Here is a 23,159-nt window from a genome sequence, read left to right on the forward strand (position 1 = left end):
CGAATGCATTATATAGGGATATAGGAATGATTACCGACATAAACACATTCACATACCCACCTCCATACTGGATAAACTGGTGTCTTTATTCAAGCTATACCAAACTATGCAATATCACTGGATGGAGATTGGGCTCAGAAAAATATAAGCAGGGGCTGGGGGGGGGGTAGTTTGATATTTATCTGAGCACTTAGAAAAAATGTCATGAGTTAAATAACCAGGCCTTTGAATTGTATCTTGCAATGTATCCTTACCCCCGGGAGCCAAAGTATCCATCTGTGTCTGGAAAGGCGGAACAGTACTGCTTGAAATAACAGTTCAGAGGTGACGCGAAACACTCCGACGTGACACCAAAAATTCTGTGCAAAGTCTGGAAAACGCTGACTGGAAGTGCCCCTTGTAGACCGGAGCCCTCATACTGCGCTGTCCCAAACATCACCTTCAATAAACAACAACACTGCATGTTAGACATCTTTTATTTCTTAAAAAAAACATCAAAGAGTTTTCTTTATTTTCATGACTATGAAAATTGTAGATTCACACTGAAGGCATCAAAACTATGAATGAACACATGTGGAATTATACATAACAAAAAAGTGTGAAACAACTGAAAATATATTTCATATTCTAGGTTCTTCAAAGTAGCCACCTTTTGCTTTGATTACTGCTTGGCACACTCTTGGCATTGTCTTGATGAGCTTCAAGAGGTAGTCACCTGGCGCAGCACCCAATCACTCTCCTTCTTGGTCAAATATCCCTTACACAGCCTGGAGGTGTGTTTGGGGTCATTGTCCTGTTGAAAAATAAATGATGGTCCAACTAAACGCAAACCGGATGGAATAGCATGCCGCTGCAAGATGCTGTGGTAGCCATGCTGGTTCAGTATGCCTTCAATTTTGAATAAATCCTCAACAGTGTCACCAGCAAAGCACCCCCACACCATCACACCTCCTCCTCCATGCTTAACGGTGGGAACCAGGCATGTAGAGTCCATCCGTTCACCTTTTCTGCGTCACACAAAGACACGGGGGTTGGCACCAAAGATCTCAAGTTTGGACTCATCAGACCAAAGCACAGATTTCCACTGGTCTAATGTCCATCCCTTGTGTTCTTTAGCCCAAACAAGTCTCTTCTGCTTATTGCCTTTCTTTAGCAGTGGTTTCCTAGCAGATATTCTACCATGAAGGCCGGATTCACACAGTCTCCTCTTATCAGTTCTAGAGATGTGTCTGCTGCAAAAGGTGGCTACTTTGAAGAACCTAGAATATGAAATATATTTTCAGTTGTTTCACACTTTTTTGTTATGTATAATTCCACATGTGTTCATTCATAGTTTGGATGCCTTCAGTGTGAATCTACAATTCTCATAGTCATGAAAATAAAGAAAACTCTTTGAATGAGAAGGTGTGTCCAAACTTTTGGTCTTTACTGTATGTATATATATATATATATATATATATATATATATATATATATATATATATATATATATATATATATATATATATATATAATAATAATAATAATAATAATATGTTGTAGATACCTGATATCTTCGCAGGAGACACCATACACGAGGCAGGAATTTTTCTGACCCTGGGTCATCCGTACTACTGAGGCGATAAAGCTGGAACTGCAAAGGCAACGAGAAGACATGCGAGTTCATTTACTCCCGTGTAGCAAATCACAAGGTGCATAGGCAATGACAGGAAAGAAATGTTGCTCACCAATTTACTGAAGTAACTCTGGTTGATTCTGACGGACTCCCCCTTGTACCTCACACACACCACGTTGCCATCTTGTTGCACATCCACTCCTCCCTGGAATGGCAATGCTGGGGAAGTCAATCGCACAGGATGACAGAAGATCACCTTGTCTGGGCAGGGCGCAACTGGGACTGGCTCTGTAAAACATTGTGTTTTTTGTCAATAAATGAATTCTTGTGGGTCACAATTATGTGAATGTTAAAATCGACCTTTGCCCTGAAAACACTAAAAGTACACTCTGCATGGTCAGCAGTGAGCACATACAGTATACACTTTTAGTGAAAAATGCTGTCATTTTGCAAACTCACAGGTCTTTTTATTTTTGCCCTTCCTGAGGCGCTGGTGCTTCCCAGCTGCCTCCAGAGAAGGCCATGCCACCATAGCAGTCAAACAAACTGCAACATGTGCGGTGAGGTTTAAGTCTTCTCTGCATCACACATATAATTCGGATTACAGTGATTGTAAAGAATCAAATTACATTTTTTTTAAATGAACAAACGTTATAGTTTTGCACAGAGCAGCCCAATCTTGCTCTTCTGGGGTCAACTGCCAAGTGCCCACCAAAGCAAGCCGCTTGCTATGGGGCGCTCGTGCAGACTTGCTCCTGAGCTGGCTCAGTGTGTCCATAGACACACAAAGAGTGGCAAGGCCCCGCTGCCTTGTAACTGACTGTGACTGACAGCAGCAGGAGCCAATAGCTCCCACTGCTGTCTCTGAACCGATGCGGAGGGAAAGAGCAGAGAGAGCCTCTGTTCTCATGCACAGCGCTGAATCAAGATCGGGCTCAGGTAATTGTAAGGGGGGGACACGACTGGGACATGCAGGGTTCTTTTTTACATTAATGCGTAGAATGCATTAGAGAGGTTGTTTAGTCTGGCAAATAAAAATTATAAGTCAGCAGATTCATATACTGGGGCTGCTGAAATGTAATATAAGTACACTTACCTGTCCAGGAGTCCAGCACCTGGACAAGTTCTACACTAATCTCCAGGTTCCCGGCGCCAGCATCTTTAGTGTGGAAATCCGACATTTACAGCTTGTGGCTTTACAGCTGGCTTCCTACTGTGCATTTGTGAGCTGCACTGTGCTCTATGAATGGTCCCGCAGCCTTCTGGAACATGTGACATGTACCAGAAAGCTGCGGTTGAAGCGGGGAGAGTCGAACTGCCACTTGGATCACCAAGGGGATTCAATCGGATGTGGGAGTAGTTACCTGTCCAAACTAGGAACCCGCTCCACCCAAAAAAATATATAATAATAATAATAATATGCCAAATGTGATACAGGAGGTGGGGGGGGAGAGGGGATATCTGGGCTCAAAGTGGAACTTCTCCTTTTCGGTGAAGTTCCGCTTTAAGGTAAAAAAAATACTTTAGACTTTACTCATGTACACTGGGCGTTTAGCCTATGTGTACCTAATCCCAACATTGGGAGGCACACATGCAGTGTCCAGCCCCACAGCCACCAGCCTGTCAAAATCTATGATGCCCAGGACCCATACGTTACCACCTGCTACAGTGTCCAGCCATTGTTTCATTTAGCCTGTCAAAGAATTTGACAGGCTGCTTTTCCAAAAGTTGGGCTTTAACCCTGATAACCAAGCTGTGGTTAGTAACAGATCTCCTTTGCTTCTCCCCATCTGTGAGTAGATTTTCTTTACCTTCAGAGTTTCTGGTCATCACTCCGATTTTGACTCTGCAAGCCTAAAGCAGTTTTCCAGAACGGCCATAGAGAGAGCGAATATTTTTCTGCAACCACAGACAGTTTTGACAGCGGAATCCCTCCTGCCGAGCCACATTGCGTTCTCGCCGGAGGAGGGCAGCTGTCCCTGCTGGGTGAACACGGTGATTATCGCTAGTGGCTATAACAGCCGCTAGCGATAAATGTAAAATCTGGCAGGCTGGCTGCTCGATAATCTTGGGTACATTCAGCCTGCCCATACATGGTTTCTTGCTGAATAGCCTGTTTATGGCCTACAAGAAGTAACAATAAGTAACTATAAAATAATATATGATTAAAAAAACAATATACTGTACTTATTTTTTTTACTGACTACTAAACTGAAAAGTTCTGTAAAGTTTGCTGGCTGGGGGGCTTAGAATTTACACCACAATCTTATACTCGGTAAAAGATCAATTGAAACTGAAAAATGCTGGTGAACTACCAAGTAGATTTAGAGGGAATTCCCTGCACTTTTTCTCTACCGCACTGGTCCCGAATAGTACACCAACTGTACTGAGAGCTCTCTTGCTACCAGTCCATGATTTAGGCATACTTTATGTTAAAATTAATTACACTATTGTCTCCATTGACACTGCCAGGTGTTGCAAAGAGAGAGGGGTCAACATCAATATATTGCTATGGGGCCCTGTGAATTGAGGTTATGCCCCTAGGGTCAACATTAATAATATGTTGTTCACAGTCAGGGACTGAAAAGGGTCAAAATGTATGTCCCAATTTATGAGCAGTCCCGAGAACCTGCTTAAAATAATGTAGCGGAAGTCATAAAATGCTCCAGTGAGGTTAATGCATCTCCCAAGAAAAAGAAGCATATCATTTACCTACAGAATTGTTTTATCCTTCCCAATCGTCTCTGACCAAGTCTTCAGTAATAGGATTTTTCCTAATAAATAGCCACAGCAAATGTCTCAATTGTCAGTACAAATTATAAAGGCAAGAGTGAGTATCCTTGCCAAAGTGCCTCTCCCCAAAGGTATAGGGTGTGAGAGAGCGATGTTCAAAAGCACTCTGTAACCACTTCATAAACTTTTACCCATATATCAAGTTTTGGAGAACCTCTCACATGTATTCCAAATTAATGTTATTAAAAGCCTTGGTTGCGTTGGGGGAGAGTAGTGCTCCGTTTCACACATTTTGCAGGGTGGATTGCATGTGATTTCCATAATTTGCTGTTGTCAATCTGTTAGGAATAAATCCTGATTGATTGTGGGCTACCAATTTGGATATGACTTTAGGTAAGCAAAGGGCTAGAGCTTTGGCTAGTATTTTATCATTTGTGGTCAGCGGGTAGGCAAGTCTGGTTTGGAAGGTCTCTATCAGGCTTTGGGATGAGCACTATATTGGCTTTGTACATAGATGCTACAAAGGGTGCCTGATACAAATGCAAGGCATCCGACACAAATATACACAAAAGGTATTAAAGTTCGGCAGACCATACTCACTGGAAGCTTTACTTGAGAGTAGGCGTGTTCGCACAGTCCACGTGCAACGCCCGCCAGGAAGTCTGCATGGTGCTGCGCTAACCACAGGCAGGGAGACATTTCCCGATCTCTGCAGCCGAGCATCAGGAATATGTCTCCCTGCCTGTGATTAGCGCTGCGCCGTGCAGACTTCCTGGCGGGCTCTGCACGTGGACTGTGCGAACATGCCGAAGCTCATCCCTACTTGAGAGCAGAAAGTTAAGGACCTTCATTACCTTGGTGAGTGAGAGATAAGAGACTAAGGCCCCTTTCACACGTGCGTTTCATCTGTTTGCGGATGAAAAAGGGACATACATTGGACCCTATGGGCCAGATTCACAAAAGAGATACGACGGCGTATCTCCTGATACGCCGTCGTATCTCTGAGATACGATTGTCGTATCTATGCGCCTGATTCATAGAATCAGTTACGCATAGATAGCCCTAAGATCCGACAGGTGTAACTGTGTTACACCGTCGGATCTTAGGCTGCAATTCTAGGCCGGCCGCTAGGTGGCGATTCCATTGCGGTCGGCGTAGAATATGCAAATGACTAGTTACGGTGATTCACAAACGTCCGCTTTGCCCGTCGATTTAAATTTACGTTGTTTCCGTAGAGATGCGTCGCGTAAAACTAAGCATGCCCTCTAGGTGGCCTAACCAATGTTAAGTATGGCCGTCGTTCCCGCGTCGAATTTTTAAATTTCACGTCGTTTGCGCAAGTCGTCCGTGAATGGCGCTGGACGCCATTTACGTTAACGTCGAAACCAATGACGTCCTTGCGACGTCATTTAGCGCAATGCACGTCGGGTAGTTTTAGGGACGGAGCATGCACAGTACGCTCGGCGCGGGAACGCGCCTAATTTAAATGGTGCCCGCCCCATTTGAATTAGGCGGGCTTGCGCCGAGCGGATTTACGCTACGCCGCCGCAAGTTTACAGGTAAGTGCTTTGTGAATCAGGCACTTACGCTGTAAACCTGTGGTGGTGTAACGTAAATGGGATACATTACGCCGCCGCAGCGTAACCTAATTCTATGTGAATCTGGCCCTATGTGATTGCCGACACCCGTAATTGTCCGCCTCCGCAAAGATCCGATTTTGCAGATGGAAGAAAACACTATTTTTTCTTCCGTCTGCAGAGCGGATCAGATGAACACGGACATACGGTCCGTGTTCATCTGATCTCCCCATAGGTTCTTCATACAAAAAAAGGCAGGCAGACGTATTCACTGGTTATAGTAAATGATTTATCTCATTTTAAAAACTTCTTTTTACATCTTTTTTTTTTCCCTAATAGACTATTTTTTTTTTATTAAATACAACATTTTTAGCAATGCAGAACCAAATATTCTTAAACCTTCTCCATTTTGTGGGGAGAAGAGGTTAAAAAACAAATAAATTCTCTCTATTCTACGATATACAGTGTCCTTGCAGGCAGGTTACAGATGCACAAGATGATGGGATGAGCTGTGATACAAGAAGGCCCAGTTACAGTATAAAAGGCTACAGGAAACACGCTCAATCTCCATTTCACTGGAAAAGCTTTTTAAGAGCAAGGTTTATTTAAGCTTGCAACGATAACTTGTTATATTACACTCCTTAATGTGTCCATGCAGAGGATTGTATGTAGGCCAAAGATTTCTCTAGTGTAGAGCCTATGAAGTTAAGTGGAATATATGGATGTCAAATGCAGAGGCACACTAGCAGAGCACTTTGCTGGCAGGACCTAATGCAGGGTAATTGAGATTTATGGGGTGGGAACAGGTGCACGAGCCACCAGCAGGGATCCTTTACACTTCGGCGTTTATTAAAAAGCAAAGCCTGCAGATATTCTTGTTGGTGTTACACTGAGCATAGGTGAATGCTGCAGCAATGTTATGTAGTAATGGAAGGGTGGGGTCTATGTATATTTATTAGAACTAATCATTAATGGTTTTCAAACAAATCGCAAATACCTAAACTACCATAATGCAATACACAGTATATGTGTTTTACTAATTGTGTATATATATATATATATATATATATATATATATATATATATATATATATATATATATATATATATATATATATATATATATATATATATATATATATTTATATATATATAAAATTATTTTATAAAAAAGGTTGGAAATAATAGCATAATTGGGTCAATTGTCATTGGGTCCCCAAAGGGAGATTATTTGTTGTATTGTCCTCTATGTTACTCTACTTTCATCTTTGACTGCAGAGTACCTATAAGCAGACAGAAACAGCATCATAATCGAATTAAATCTTTTTTCGAATTACCCCGCGGATCCTCTAATTCTTTTCAAAGCGTTGTCTTTTAATTTCCACTTGAATGTCTAGTAGTAGTAGTAGTAGTAGTAGTAGTAACACCCATATAGGATATGACAATGTAGTTGGAGCTTTTTGGATTGATCTTTGGGGTGACTCCATAGAGTTGATGATAACTGCTATTTATTAGATGTCATGGAGAGAACATTTGTGTCTATATATGATGGATGAAATTTACAATGGGTGCTTGGAGAATTTACAATTCACGATATAGACTATACAATTAAAGTGGAACTTCAATAAATGTTTCCTCTTTCCATCTATTGAATCTTCTGCTCTTGTTGTTTTAACTTTGGATAGTAAAACAATTATTTCTGCCAGTAAATACCTTATACAGCCCACTTCCGGTTTCTTGTCTGGTCATTAGGCTTATGACATTATTCATAGCTCTATCTGACTCTTGTGAGAGTTTGCTAAGAAGGGAGGGGGGGATGAATCATAAGAGGGCCAATGAGAGCTGCAGGTGTGCCTCTGTGTAAATCCAAGAAGTAAACAGGCAGCAGCTTCAGCTGTCCGTAGTTAAAATGGTTGCAGCCAGACTCGGGGAGGGAGATTTCTGCAGCATATTTGGCAAGTACAGAATTACAGTATATATAAAATAATATGCAAAGTGGTTGGAGGGAAGCTTCAGAATAGCAAATATGTTTTTATTACAAATTATGTGAGCAGACTGCAGTTCCTGTTTAATGGTGTTTTGCACTTTACTGTTTTTATCTTCATGGAAAAAAAATTGATTATTTTATTATTTTTGTGTGATTTTTCGGTGGCACATATAAAGTCTCCATGGTCTCTCTGGCACTTAAAAAGGGGGTGTTTTTGTTCTATTGATATAAAGGGATAGTGCCCACTGAGAAATAAGGAAATAATATATATGTGTTGACAAAAACAGAACTTCTCTACATATAATATACTCATCTACATATGGCTGGAGATTCACAGAAATGCTAAAGGATTATTTAACACTTGCTGACCACCCTATAGTGCTGGATCACGTGTGTGTGTGTGTGTGTATACATATATATATACATACACACACACACACACACACACACACACACACACACACACACACACACACATATATATATATATATATATATATATATATATATATATATATATATATATATATACACATACACACACATACATACACACACACACACACACACACACACACGTGATCCTGCACTTCTGTCTGCAGGGGGCGCGTTATTCACAGCAGAAGCCGATCTGAAGTTGCTAGGCACTCAATGTCCACCGACACCAGTCGATCGTCAGGCAGAGACATTGCATCTCTGTTTTTTTTCCAGCTCAGCAATACACTAGAATCTTGTACATGCAAAAGACCCAACACCTAAACACACATAACATTGGATATATATAAAAAGTAAGAAGAAATCAAGGCTAAAGATATACCATGTAAACTCTAATGCCCCAGTGTTTGTCCAGCCCCTAACTGCTAAACAACAATTATTCCAACCCGAAGGATAGAAAGAAAGAGGGCTTATCAAGACAATACACTGTATATATATGGCGTGTCAAAAAGTATAACACTTTATTTAATAGTAAACATGGTGTGTAAAATACATACATACAGGAGACTAAAGAGAGTTAAAAGGGGGTCTGGAGAGAAATAATATCCAGAACCACATAGATGACACACATGACAAGGACAAACATGACCCCCCCTCCTCATCACCTGGCGTCCAGACTTTGTGATTGTTACATGTTTTGTCATGTTTGTCCTTGTCATGTGTGTCATCTATGTGACATGTTGGTAGATTAATTGGCTTCTGTAAATTGCATGTGTATGTATGAACGTGAGTTAGGGTCCTTAGATTGTAAGCTATTCGAAGGCAGGGACCAATGTAAATGTAATATATATATATATATAATATATATACCTGTGATTAATAAATAAAAAAGGTGGGAAGGGACACGTCCACGTATAAACAACACTAAAAAATACCCTTTATCTCATCCTCCTACACTTTTTCTGAGCACCAATTCACATATACTGAAGCAAAGACTGCTGTATGCTCTCCCAAAAATCAGCAGTTGGGTGTCCATACAAAAGTAATCGCTGAGCACCCTTATAGGCTGTAATTGATTTCTATCTCTCCAACAAATGTACAGGTTGGTTTGAATCGATTACAGCCTGTGGGGCTAAAGCGTACATGCAGTAATTTTTATTTCAATTGAAAAAAAAAAAGGAAAGAGAGCATTATACATGTGATTTACTCTTAACTTACTAAATCCAGCACAATGCTACATTAGTGGTACTTCTTTCTTACTATAAGGCTAACTCCAGCCATGATTAAGCACTAGCAAGAGTGCGAAACTAGTCGGCTGTCCTGGTTTATGGTTGTGGTGATTATGCATGTTCCTGCTTGAAAATAAAAGACAACTTGTTTGAAAAGTTATTTCGGAGTGCGGCTGTCCATCTCCTTCCTCCTATTGCTACTACTAAATCCAGCACAATGCTACATTAGTGGTACTTCTTTCTTACTATAAGGCTAACTCCAGCCAATAGCCATAGGCATAGCCATTTGCATCTTTATATTTCCAAGGTGTTAAAGAGTAAACATATTACCTGGTATATTGGCTTCACGTATCAATGACAAGTGCTTCTCATGAATCCTCTTCACATAATCCTGAGAGAAGTGATAGATTTTGCTACATATGCCTTCTACCGAGTCTCGTGCCACAGCTGCCATGTGTGGGCCACATTCTCTTCGTAAGTGCTCCAAGCGGTCCTGAAACAGAGCAGATAATTAACCTCTTCCATACAGGGCAGTTATACACACTTCCATACCAGGCCTATTCTGGCACTTCTCTCCTACATGTACAAATCATAATTTTTTTGCTAGAAAATTACGCAGAACCCCCAAACATTATATATGTTTTTTTAGCAGACACCCTAGGGAATAAAACGACGGTCATTGAAACCTTTTATCTTGCACGGTATTTGCGCAATAATTTTTCAAACGCCTTTTTTTTGGAAAAAAATTGTTTCATGAATTAAAAAAATTAAAAAACAGTAAAGTTAGCCCAATTTTTTTGTAAAATAGGAAAGATGATGTTACACCGAGTAAATAGATACCTAACATGTCACGCTTTAAAATTGCGCACCCTCATGGAATGGCGCCAAACTTCGGTACTTAAAAATCTCCATAGGCAACGATTTGAATTTTTTTACAGGTTACCAGTTTAGATTTACAGAGGAGATCTAGTGCTAGAATTGTTGCTGCCACTCTAACGCACGCGGCGATACCTCACATATGTGGTTTAAACGGCGTTTACATATGTCGGCGGGACTTGCGTGTGCGTTCGCTTCTGCGCGCAAGCTACCGGGGACAGGGGCGTTAAAAAAATAAATTGTATTTCTTTTTTTATTTTTATATATTTATTTCTTTTTTTTTTAATTTTTTTTTTTTTTTTATCACTTTTATTCCTATTACAAGGAATGTAAACATCCCTTGTAATAGGAATGTGTGTGACAGGTACTCTTTATGGAGAGATGCGGGGTCAATAAGACCCCACATCTCTCCTCCAGGCTGGAAAGCATGAAATTGTTGAAAAAAAATTCACCGATCTCGTGCTTGCTGTTGCTTAGCAGCCGCAATCGCGGCTTTGTTTACTTACGGGACCCGGGCGTGACGTCATCACATCGCGCCCGGGTCCTCCGACGGTCATAGAGATGACTGGTGACCTACTGGTCACCAGTCATCTCTATGCTTCCTGCGAGCGCCGGACGATTCGTTCTCCGGGCCCCCGATGGCATGGGAGAGCCCGGAGAAGCACCGGATGGCGGCGGGAGGGGGGGGATGTCCCCTCCCGCCGCCTGTAAGAACGATCTAGCGGCGGAACCGCCGCTATGATCGTTCTTACGTTGTGCAGAATCGCCGGCACAAGAGAAGGATATCTGAATGATGCCTCTAGCTGCAGGCATCATTCAGATATCCCCCCCACAAAGCCCAGGACGTCATATGACGTCCACTCTGAACGGCAGAGGTTCTTTGTGGACGTCATTTTACTATGGGCCGGTAGGGAAGTGGTTAAACAATAATGATGCAATACTATGAAATGTAAAAGGATTAAAAATCAACGGTGCTTAATCAATCAAGCTATGGTTCATGCCAATATAGCTCAAGACAAAATAAGTTACTGTAAGAGTATATGGCTCCCTTGGGTGACTCGCTATTAACCATCAAACTTTGAGGAAGCCCTGTTGATGCCTCGATAATTATACTCACATACACACTCTCTCTTCTATAGCCATATGATTATGAACACACTCAGCCCCGGGGATTCTTCCTATCGCTTCTCCTTTTTCTTTTTCTCTTCCGTCTACCTTTCTTTTCATTATACCTTTCTCTATCTTTTTTTTCCCCTTTAGGTTCAAATAGCAATACTTTTGTATACTCTATCTGATTTCATAAAATCATAGACATAAGCTCCTATAAGCTTTATAACAGTGATAATCCCTTATCGCTCTTTACTGATGCATATTTTAGTTTAGTTGTAACTTTTTACTTACCTGAGGCTTTATTATCCATTTTAGATTCCAGCCTCTATTGGCCAAACTATAAAATATTATCTACACCACTAATCCTAAAACAGACTATGCAATACTGCATGTGGCCAGAGCCTTGGAAATAGGGATGAGCTCCGGTGTGTTCAACACTCCATGTGCAGAGCCCGCCAGGAAGTCGGCACAGCGCTACGCTAATCACAGGCAGCGAGACATTTCCCGATCTCTGCAGCCAAGCATCAGGACAATGTCTCTCTGCCTGTGATTAGCGCAGCGCCATGTCGACTTCCTGTCGGCTCCTGGTGGCTCTGATCTGTTCCGGCGCTCCCCCCACCTCAGACCAAAGCGGTACTGCACACCGCTGTGGCTTGAATCCTGCTTGTTTTGTGAGACAACACTCGCAAACCGAGTCAGGATTTCAAAATGAATCTGTGATCGTATTGCGAAATGCTCGTTAAGCTCTATTGGAGGTCACGCATACACAATCGGACCAATCTCCACTTCACTACAACTTCAGGGATTACATCATCCAGTCTCTGGCATGTCACATCTGTTAAGACTTCCTCAGAGGCTTTAAAGGGGGTTGTAAAGGTAAAAAAAAGAAAAAATCCCTAAATAGCTTCCTTTCCCTTAGTGCAGTCCTCCTTCACTTACCTCATCCTTCCATTTTGCTTTTAAATGTCCTTATTTCTTCTGAGAAATCCTCACTTCCTGTTCTTCTGTCTGTAACTCCACACAGTAATGCAAGGCGTTCTCCCTGGTGTGAGGTAAGTGAAGGAGGACTGCACTAAGGTAAAGGAAGCTATTTAGGGAAAAAAATATATTTACCTTTACAACCCCTTTAAGACTGGAAATACACTTTGCTGTTTATCTGCTTATATCCCAATCATAGTAACATGTATCAGGTTGCATGTTAATATAATGGGCATATATGAGATAAATAGCAAAGTATCTCCCATCTCCTAAGCCTATGAGAAAGTATAACGTAACACATAAGGTGGAGTCTGGAGGACACAGTCTCAGACGCAGCCGACTTTGAGAGCTTAACCCCAGTATCACAGGAGTCAGCGCTCTCCCGGTTTCTTCAACAGTGAGGTTGATTTACTAAAACTGGAGAGTGCAAAATCTTGTGCAGCTCTGCATAGAAACCAATCAGCATCCAGGTTTTTTTTTTTTTTTTTATTTCTAGTCAAAGCTTAATTGAACAAGCCAACATAATAAGCTGATTGGCTACAATGCACAGCTCCACCAGAGTTTGCACTCGTTTTAGTAAATCAACCCCAATGTTCCTGCATGAGCAGCTTTGGAGCTAGGGAGGGAATTCACTTCTGTGAAGCTGGGGGCAAGTGCTCAACATCTGCCTTGTCCTAACAACTAGCCTGGACAGGGAATTGCTGCGATAACGGCTAGGTCACAATATAATCAGGCACCTCATCCCCAAATTTGGTATGAACAACAATAGAAGAGTTCTGGGATTATAGCCGTGCCAATGACCGTTTTCAAAAATATAAAATTAATAAAATATTTTATTGATACATAGTTAAAAAAATGAATGTTAACAATATGGGATTTTTTCTTCCATGCTTCTCACAGAAATGTTTTTAACCACTTCAATACAGGGCATTTTCAACACCTTCCTGCCCAGGCCAATTTTCAATTTTTAGCACTGTTCCACTTTGAATGAAAGATCATGCAACACTATACCCAAATGATTTTTTTTCCCACAAATAGAGCTTTCTTTTGGTGGTATTTGATCACTGTGGTTTTTATTTCTTGTGCTATAAACAAAAGAAGAACGACAAGTTTGAAAAAAATATATATATTTTTTTTAACTTTTTGCTATAATAAATATCCCAATTTTTAAAAACAAAAACATTTTTTTTCCCTTAGTTTAGTCTGATATGTATTCCTCTACATATTTTTGGTAAAAAAAAAAAAAAATTGCAATAGCGTATATTGATTTGTTTGCGCCAAAGTTATAGCGTCTACAAAAATAGGTGATAGGTTTATGGCAGTAAATGGCGGCGATCTGCGATTTTTATCGTGACTGTGACATTGCGGCGGACATATCAGACACTTTTGACACTATTTTGGGACCATTCACATTTATACAGCGATCAATGCTATAAAAATGCACCGATTACTGTATAAATGTCACTGGCAGGGAAGGGGTTAACAGTAGGGGGCCATCAAGGGGTTAACCTAGGTAGTGACTCTAACTGCAAGGGGAGGGGAGTCACAAGGGGAGGAGACCGATAGGTGTTCCTCTGTACTGGGAACACACGATCGATCTCCTCTCCCTTGACAGGACGTGGATCTGTATGTTTACACTGCTCTGTTACCGGCAATCGTGGGTGCCCGACTGACATCGTGGCCGCCGGCCATGCACATCAGCTACCGAGTGACACGCAGGTACACATGCCCTAGACGGCCGGGAAGCCGAGGACATGATAGGACGCCCGCCCAGGATCGGGGATCCTTTCTGCGGACGTCATTTCACTATGGACGGGGAAGCAAGTGGTTAATACTGCACAGTGTATTTAAACCTACTCAGGTCCCTATGACTGCATAGTCCATTTTATTCAAAAAGTGAACCTAGCCTTTGCTGTGTTGTTTATTAGGTGTAAAATGTTTACAGTGTCTCAGTTTACTCTATAATCCATTCATTAGTTTGCCAGATACTACTGTCAAGCCAAAACTTCTGGTGCTATGGGTATGACAGCTGAGACTTGTCAGATACCACTGTCAGCCCACAAGCTTCTGGTGCTGCAAGTATGACAGCTGAGGCTGCAGTGAAGAGATCCTGTCAATCACCCCTTATCCCTTCAGAGTGCCTTGTATTCTCTGTATTGAATATACAAGGGGAGCAGAAAGAGTGGGTGAATGACAGGCTCACTTCAGTGTTGCAGCTTTAAAACTGGCAGCACTGGAAGTTCAGCATGGACAATAGTATCCAGAAAATGAATGAATGGCGTATAGAGTAAAATAAGGAATTGTAAACATTTTACACCCCTTTACAAGAGGTAACTTTTTTACCTAAGGAATTTAGATACATATATTTAGCCAGAGTTGTTCTTTGAGATGCTTGGCAGAGACTGGAATGTTAGTGACATTTTCCTTCATCTTAATATCTCCAGTGAAAATTTCCCATCTCGCTACCAATAAAATCAATAGATCACATCAATATTGGTCAATATATACCAATAGATCACATCATATTGGCATTAACAGCTGTTCAGTATGACTGAATCTGGGACTGACCATGTAATCCTCCTTTGTAGCCAGGTTGTCTCTCCGCAGCCAGCTAAATGTGTCTTCCACGTTCCACTTCACCACTTTTCTAATGTCTGGAGAGGCTCGCCTGCAGCAGAAAAGAGAGTCTAAGCAACATGTGGATATAAAAGTTAAGCACCGATCATTGAAATAGACATATGAACAATTATAAATGTATTTGTATGTCATCGTGGGGATACTGCCTTAGCCAAAAATGGAAGTTACAACTTTATATGTAATACTGCAACAAATTAAAGGCATTATGTTTATTTTTTTGGGGGATTTTCCAATGTGTATTCTCTGTAATTATATTTTCACTGATAAACTATTCCTAAAAAACAAGAACATTGATACATATTAGCTGTTGATGGTAAAACCACCGAACGTTTTTAATTCTATCTTGAGATGCACAAGGTCAAAGTGTTCTTTTTTAGCCAATAGGAAAACATAAAAATGATGAATAAATGTTTAGCGTTTTAGCATCCTGAATTTTTAGTATTTGTGGCTTCACACTTCCCTGCTGCACTTTTGCGCAGTTAACCAGATCATGGTCCTGCGGTTTTAGCGCGGTTTAAAAAAAGCACCAAAACTCCTACATGCCCTATCTTGGGTGTGCTTTCTGAAACTGCACCATAAGGCTTCATTTCCACTGGAGTTTTTACAGCCACCTGTGTTAGCCTTTTTTACAGCTTAAAAACGCCTGTCCATGTTTATTTTGTAAGCGTTTTCGCGCGTTTTTTAACGTCTGACGTTTTTACAGCTCTACTCTGGAGCTTCAGAACGCCCTGGTCCTGCGTTTTTTTTTACAGCTCAAAAACGCCTATGCCATTTGCAGCTCAAAAACGCCTATGTGGACATGATGCCAGAGAATAACATGGACAGACGTTTTCAAGCTGTAAAAAACGCTCAGAAAAGTGGCTGTAAAAACGTCAGTGGAAATGAAGCCTAACCGTGGCACAACATAGAAGTCTAGGGGAAAGTGCAGCGAATCTGCACGATAACTGCAGGTTAGCTGCGCTTTAGCAAAAGAGCAGCATAGCAGTGTGTAGCCGCTAAGACTTCAACATCTCTGCCCCAAAATCTTCACTACACAGCTTGCCCAGCTGGTCAAAATCTGTACATGCATGTGTAGATCCACAGCCTCCAGTCACCCGCCCACCAAGCCCACTCGCAGCTTGTCAGGTTAAGCAATAGGCTTTCTACAGAAGTTATTGAAAGCTTAAGAAAAATAACTGTTTGGGGCATTTCTGAGGATTTCAGCCAGGCAGATTGAACAGTGAGGATTACAGGACAGTGGTGTAGACACAGTATATATACTCGAGTATAAGCCAAGTTTCTTAGTACATTGTTTTGTGCTGAAAATGCCCCCCTCAGCTTATACTCTAGTCACAATTTTGCGCCTGATCTCCCATACTTTGGGGACCCGGTAGCGACCAAACTTGGCACACATGTAGCCCTACTCTTCCTCTACAAGTGTGCAAAGTTTGTTGTCCGGGGGACCCACGGCCGGGGAGCACCGATTTTTCAAATCTGGGCACCCCTTCCATAGACTCCAATGTTAAATGGCAATTTCTCCGGTGACTTTGGGGACCCAGTACCAGCCTGGACCCTGAATTTGGCACACATGTAGCCCTATTTATCCTCTATAAGTGTGCAAAGTTTATTGTCTGGGGGACCTACGGCCGGGGAGCACCGATTTTTCAAAGCCGGGCACCCCTTCAATAGACTCCCATGTCAGTCTAGTCATGGGCACAGTGAGGCATGCAGATGCACACCCTAGGCTTATACTCGAGTCAATAAGTTTTCCCAGTTTTTTGTGGTCAAATTAGGTGCCTCTGCTTATATTCGGGTCGGCTTATACTCGAGTATATGTGGTAATCCGAGACAGATTAAGATAGAACGAGGCCCTAAGTAACGTAGCAGCTTTGGCCCACCATTCTTTTGGCCAACAATGATAGGGACTGCATTAGGCACAGACAAGCTGCCCCTATTGACATGGCTTCATCAGACCACTCCACTCCAATTTGAAGTGACAGGCAGGCACACAGCTTTGTCCAATTGTGCTATCCCCCTGGCTTATTGCAGAAAAATGAAATTTGCAGCTGGGCCCACTGCACATCCACAGAGTCCAAGGTAAATGCATACTGTAGCTTGCCTTGTGGATGATCTGGCTCTGAACATGACCCATACAGAAAATGCTGGGGGAATAGAAAAGAGTAAGTGCGTGTATTCTTGAAGCTTTGACACACTGCGACACTGGCGAATTTCCAATTCCTAGCTGCTGTTATAGACAATGGTCAGTGCTGCCTCTTGGTAAATACCTTCATGAACACATGCATAAACAACATTTATCATAGAAGATGTGAACTAGTGTCATCGCACAGGAGCATTGGGACTAAAACGCAGATTTTATGAGGTCTCACCTAGATTCAATAAGTCGCTTAGCAGCCTCGGCATATTTAAACAGCAAACGTTTTGCTTCATCCCGATGCTTAATACGCGATAACCTGGAAGAAAATAAGAGGTTGGACTCTGAAAAACAAGTCAAATGTTTCTAAACACTCACGAATCTGCTACAACATGAATTTCACACATTTCCTAAAGAAATTCAATCCAGTTCTATAACTGTCTTTATAAATTCCTAGGACCAACGACATGCAAAGCAGAATCTCAAACATTAAGAATCACCTTATAGGGACATCATTCATAATCTCCCTGAACATGGATGGAGACACCACTGGGTCACAAACACTGGGAAGAAGGGGGTCAGGTCCTCGATCTACTACTTTCCGTTCCAACAACCAGCGATTAAATGATTCCCGGGGTGGATCAATACCTGGAAGACCATTAAACATATATATATTATAATTTTTTTCAAATATTTTATTTTCCAGCTGAAAGGCAAGTCCAAACAATAAGGCATCGGTACAAAATTAGCGGTACACCAGTATGCATAGCACAGTCATAACTCAATCGAGAAATGAAAACTGAATATAAACTATCAACCACAATTTCCAGAGTGTACATGTCCAGTATGCATGCATGCAACAATACCTTCTATAGGCTTTAGAAGGGAAAATCCCTAATGAAACTGGTCAAGGAGAACGTATGACTGCCCTTCCATTTTTAGTTTTATTAAAACACTATAGTAAGGAAATAAGTAGCTGTATACAGAGAAATAGACAGAAAACAGAGTAAAGAGAGAAAGTAAGGTGGAAGGGGAAAAAAAAATTGGGAGGGGGGCGATGTTAACCTGAAGGTGGGTGGAAGTGACTAATGCCGCGTACACACGATCATTTTTCGGCATGAAAAAAACGTTTTTTTTTTTTACAGAGACACAAGTACCACCACCAATGATCGTGTGTGGGCTTCATCGTTTTTTGGGTTCTGAAAAACGACAAAAAAAAATTCGAACATGCTGCATTTTTTAACAACGTTTTACACTATGTCGTTTTTCGGGTTGTAAAAAACGATCGTGTGTGGGCTAAAACGACGTTAAAAACCCGCGCATGCTCAGAAGCAAGTTATGAGACGGGAGCGTTCTGGTAAAACTATCATTCGTAATGGAGTAAGCGCATTCATCGCGCTGTAACAGACAGAAAAGCGCAAATCGTCTTTTACCAACACGGAATCAGCTAAATCAGCCCCAAGGGTGGCGCCATCCGCATGGAACTTCCCCTTTAGAGTGCCGTCATACGTGTTGTACGTCACCGCGCTTTGCTAGAGCATTTTTTTAAACGATGGTGTGTGGGCAACGTCGTTTTAATGATGAAGTTGGAAAAACTTTTTTTTCCATGCCGAAAAATGATCGTGTGTACGCAACATTACAATCAGCAAATATTTTGGATTCAAACAGAGCTTTACCCTCATCAGATTAGATGAACATAATCCATAATGTCCAAGTTTAATGCCGCGTACACACGATCGGAAATTCCGACAAGAAAAGTTTGATTTGAGCTTTTGGTCGGAAATTATGACCGTGTGTAGGCTCCATCTGACTTTTTCACTATTGCTTCTAGAAGCAGAAAAAAATGCTCATTAGATGTTGCTAGGATAATTTTTTCAAGCAAGTGTGCATGGAGCTTAAAGTCTCGTACACACGCATGGTTTTCTCGGCAAGAAAACTGCCGGCAGAGCTTTCTTACCGAGTAAACAGTGCGTCACCGTGTGTACGAGGCTTTGAGGTTTCTCGTCAAGAAAACTGCCCAGAATCTCGACGAGAAAAATAGAGAACCTTGCCTTGGCGTGTCTTCCGGGTATCGCCGCTCCAGCGCTGATTGGCTGGAGCGGCGATGGCGTCTCTCCGGCGCAATGCGCGCGGGAGACTTCATTCTGGCGGCTGCCAGGCCTTTAACCGAAGATCCCTGCTGCGCATGCGCCGCTGCAATCAGCGGCACATTGCGAGGGGAATATCTACTAAACCGTACAGGTTTAGGAGATATTCTTTATACCTACAGGTAAGCCTTATTATAGGCTTACCTGTAGGTAAAAGTGGTAGTAAAGAGTTTACTACCACTTTAAGCTAGTGTGCATGGAGCCAAAAAACCATACACAAAAACGCCATTAGCTTTTTTTATCCTGGCATTTTATTGGCTTATAGTGTGCATGAAGCCTAGCAGTACTGCTCAATTGTAAAAATAGTAATAGGTTAAAACACTTTTCCTGGGGAAAATGCAGCTCTGTGATCCCTTCTGAACTTGTCATATGTTGGAAGGCCTAGGCACTTAGGGCCTAATCCACAAAAACCCGGCGCAACGTATTTTTTCCCGTTTCAGTTACACCGCCGCAAAATCTCTACCTAAGTGCCCGATCCACAAAGCACTTACCTAGAAATTGAGCGGTGTAACTTAAATCCTTCCGGCGCAAGGCGTTCCTAATTTAATGGGGCGAGTCCCATTTAAATTAGGCGCGCTCCCGCGCCGGACGTACTGCGCATTCTCCCAACGTCATTTTCCCGACGTGCTTTGCGCGGTTTTACGTTGCGCCGGGTTTTGAGAATCACGACGGGCGTAAAAAAAAAAAAAGGAGTTGTGGTGGGGGAAAAAAAAAAAAAAAAGACAGCGACGCGGTATAGAAGGGTCTACTTTTACAAGGTGTACAGTTTAGGCCGTGTAAAAGCAGCCCTAATATTGCAACGGCAAACTAATACTTACGGAGAAAAAAACGAAGCGTAAAAGCTTTGTGGATCTCCGTAAGTGCTAATTTGCATACCCGAAGCAGCATTTCGACGAGAAATGCCCCCAGTGGCGGCTGCGGTACTGCATCCTAAGATCCGACAGTGTAAGTCCCTTACACATGTCAGATCTTCTCCCTATCTATTGGAAACTGATTCTGTGGATCAGTTCCATAGATAGAAACAGGGATACGACGGCGTATCAGTAGATACGCCGGCGTATCCCTTTTGAGTATCAGGCCCTAAGTCCTGTGATCTTTGTATAAGGGGAGGATCAAGGTTTAGACATGTGGCTAACATTCATGGAAACACAGAGTCGCATTTTCTCCACCAGTTTGCTCCTTGAGGAAATGACACTGGCCAAATATGTGCCAAACACCTCAATTCAAGACAGTGAAAAAATATCTTACAGCTCTTGTGTATCCATTAATACTATACAGTATGCGTCTGGTGGATTGGATATCAGTCAGGCCTAAATGAACAGGAAGTCCGTTTACATCCGACTGCCCATAGAGGAGACTGAGCTGTGTCTGCGTCTGTGTCCGCTCCGTTTATGCAGTGACACTAGACCAAGTTTTGCATAGATTAGGGAAGGAATAAATGTTGGCGGGAGAGAAGAGGAGGGGGATGAGGGGAGGAGCGGAGAAGGACATGGAGGGGGCTGGGGAGGAGCACACAGGAAACAGCAGGGAATGATGGGTGCAGTGGGGAACAGCTGTGAACACCGATCTCCATGTATAGCTTTTTAGATGACAGCCACGGGAGGGAGAGAAGGAGTAGCCTCTGTCAGCTAAAAATCTATACAGGGAGATCGGTGTTCACAGCTGTTCCCTGCCGCACCCATCATTCCTGGAAGATCGCAAGGTGCTTGTGGGTGTGCGGGAGCCACCGCAGAAATGTGCGAGACTCCCGCACCTCGCGGGAGACTTGGGATGTCTGGCTGCAGCCTGCATATAATAGATGTAAGGGCTGGTTCACGCCACAAAAATGGCACTCCAGATGCGTTTCTGCATGGGTTTTAAATGCATTTGGTGGGTTTCAATGCATTTTTCTTTGACAGTAAAAGGGTTTTAGTGCATTTTTGATGCGTTTACAGATGCATTCCAGATGCTTTTTTTCTTCTTTTTGTTGTTCTTTAATGCGTTTTTTTGGTGCATTTCAGTGCATTTTTACTGCATTCCAGTGTGTTTTTGATGTTTTTTACCTCGTTCCAGTACAGACCAGTGCAGGAAAAATCCAACATGTTCTACTTTTTTTTCTGGAACTGACCGCACAGACATAACAATTGCTTGATTTGGCTGTTTTTGGATGGGTTGGGTGGGAGCTGGCCAGCTTACCACTGCCAGGGAAGACAATCATTGTAATATTGTTCCCCAGCTGATAAACTGATGCCAGTTCCACTCCCCAATCTGTCTCCCTAATCTATCCAAGGATGTTGCATTTATGCTAAGTTGAGTCACTTTCAAAGGCTCCATCAATGTGAGTCCACAAATGTATGACCATCCTCTAATGTCATTGGCCAGGCTAAAACCATACAGTGAGTTCTACTGACCTGGTCCCCCAGCTCAGGAATTTAGAAACAGCATACACCTTTCTCATGTATTTTACATGCTAGCCCCCGAAGATCCTACCAACTGGGGTCACATGTTAATAAAAACAGCAATAAAAAAGTGATGTATTATTTTACCCAGGTACAAATCTGTGGTGTTTATAAAATGTATATTTTCAAAATGATCTTTGGCCAAGTAGGAGATCATGTGCTTCACCGAAAAACTCAATCCCAGTAAGATAAACATTGTCTGTAGCATAACACAAGCATTTTTGCTGCTGTACTGGTTTCTTCTGTATTTTATAGACATACTGAGGCTGATTTACTAAAGGAGTTGAGGATGTTCACACACTAAATTGTGTGAAGATTCACTTCAATGATCCAATCATGTGAAAAGAAAAAAATCTGTTTACTTTTTTAACCTGCACTTGATTGGGTAAATGAAGTAAATATTCATACAGTGCATTGTTGAAATATTCTCAATTTCTTTAGTGAATCAGCCTCAATGTCTTCTTGGGTCCTATTACATCTAGTAAATATGACTATTAATGCAGAAATACAAGACCGAGAACCACAGGTTGTGTGAATTTTCCTGACACCTTGTAATAGTCCCAAAACTGGAAAATCTTATTAACAATGAAGAAGAACACCAAAGACCAAGAACCAGAGGTTGTATGAGTGTTTCTGACATCTAGTAAATTGTCCCAAACCTAGAAAATCCTGCTGCCAATGCAGAACTCCAAGGACTAAGAACCAGATGTAAAGATCTACTGCAACCTCTCTGCATTGCTCTTACTATTGAACTGGAAGAGAAGAGAGCCTGCACATAGCACATTTCTGCAGTTAGTGCAAGACAGTAAAATGTTAGTTTCAGTCTGTTGTCTTATGATAAATGCTTCTACCAGGGGCCACGAGCACTAACAGAGGAGTAGATGTTTCACTCCACCTCTCAGCACATTGGTAACTGGCACAAGAATGGAAAAAATTATATCGATTATACAGCGGGGTAAATTTTATATTTTTGCATTAGGGATCAAGAACTGACAGCACATCCTATTAGATAAAAGAAACACCTACCCTCTCTTTGTTGGCAGAGTTCTCTGTAATGTTGTCGTAATTTCAGGATAAGCTGTGCCCGTAGAAGTTCCACTTCAGGGTGGACAGCTAAAGCTTGTGAAGGGAGTGGTAATAGGTGAGAGGGTGGAGGGGACTTAACCGATGCATTACTCTGTATGTCCAAATCCCAGTAAACACTGTCAAGAAAAAGAAAAACGACTGTTATCAACTTAACAGTTGCAATGTGAAATGTTTACTTTT

The 23,159-nt window shown here is 41.9% G+C and overlaps 1 protein-coding gene across 2 annotated transcripts in view; it reads right to left on the bottom strand.

Annotated features, from left to right (window-relative positions):
• The window catches only part of PCIF1 (phosphorylated CTD interacting factor 1), a 79,186-nt gene that overhangs the window by 9,310 nt on the left and 46,717 nt on the right, over positions 1-23,159 (bottom strand). For both annotated transcript variants that reach the window (XM_040330222.1, XM_040330223.1), the window contains exons 6-13: positions 22,920-23,095; positions 17,809-17,956; positions 17,544-17,627; positions 15,109-15,208; positions 9,907-10,069; positions 1,728-1,903; positions 1,547-1,633; positions 255-439 (exon numbers count right to left, since the gene is read on the bottom strand). In XM_040330222.1, coding sequence (XP_040186156.1) covers positions 255-439; positions 1,547-1,633; positions 1,728-1,903; positions 9,907-10,069; positions 15,109-15,208; positions 17,544-17,627; positions 17,809-17,956; positions 22,920-23,095 — 1,119 coding nt within the window. The remainder of the gene's footprint in view (positions 1-254; positions 440-1,546; positions 1,634-1,727; positions 1,904-9,906; positions 10,070-15,108; positions 15,209-17,543; positions 17,628-17,808; positions 17,957-22,919; positions 23,096-23,159) is intronic.

Source organism: Rana temporaria, chromosome 12 (assembly GCF_905171775.1).
Source record: "Rana temporaria chromosome 12, aRanTem1.1, whole genome shotgun sequence".
NCBI classification, from domain to species: domain Eukaryota; kingdom Metazoa; phylum Chordata; class Amphibia; order Anura; family Ranidae; genus Rana; species Rana temporaria.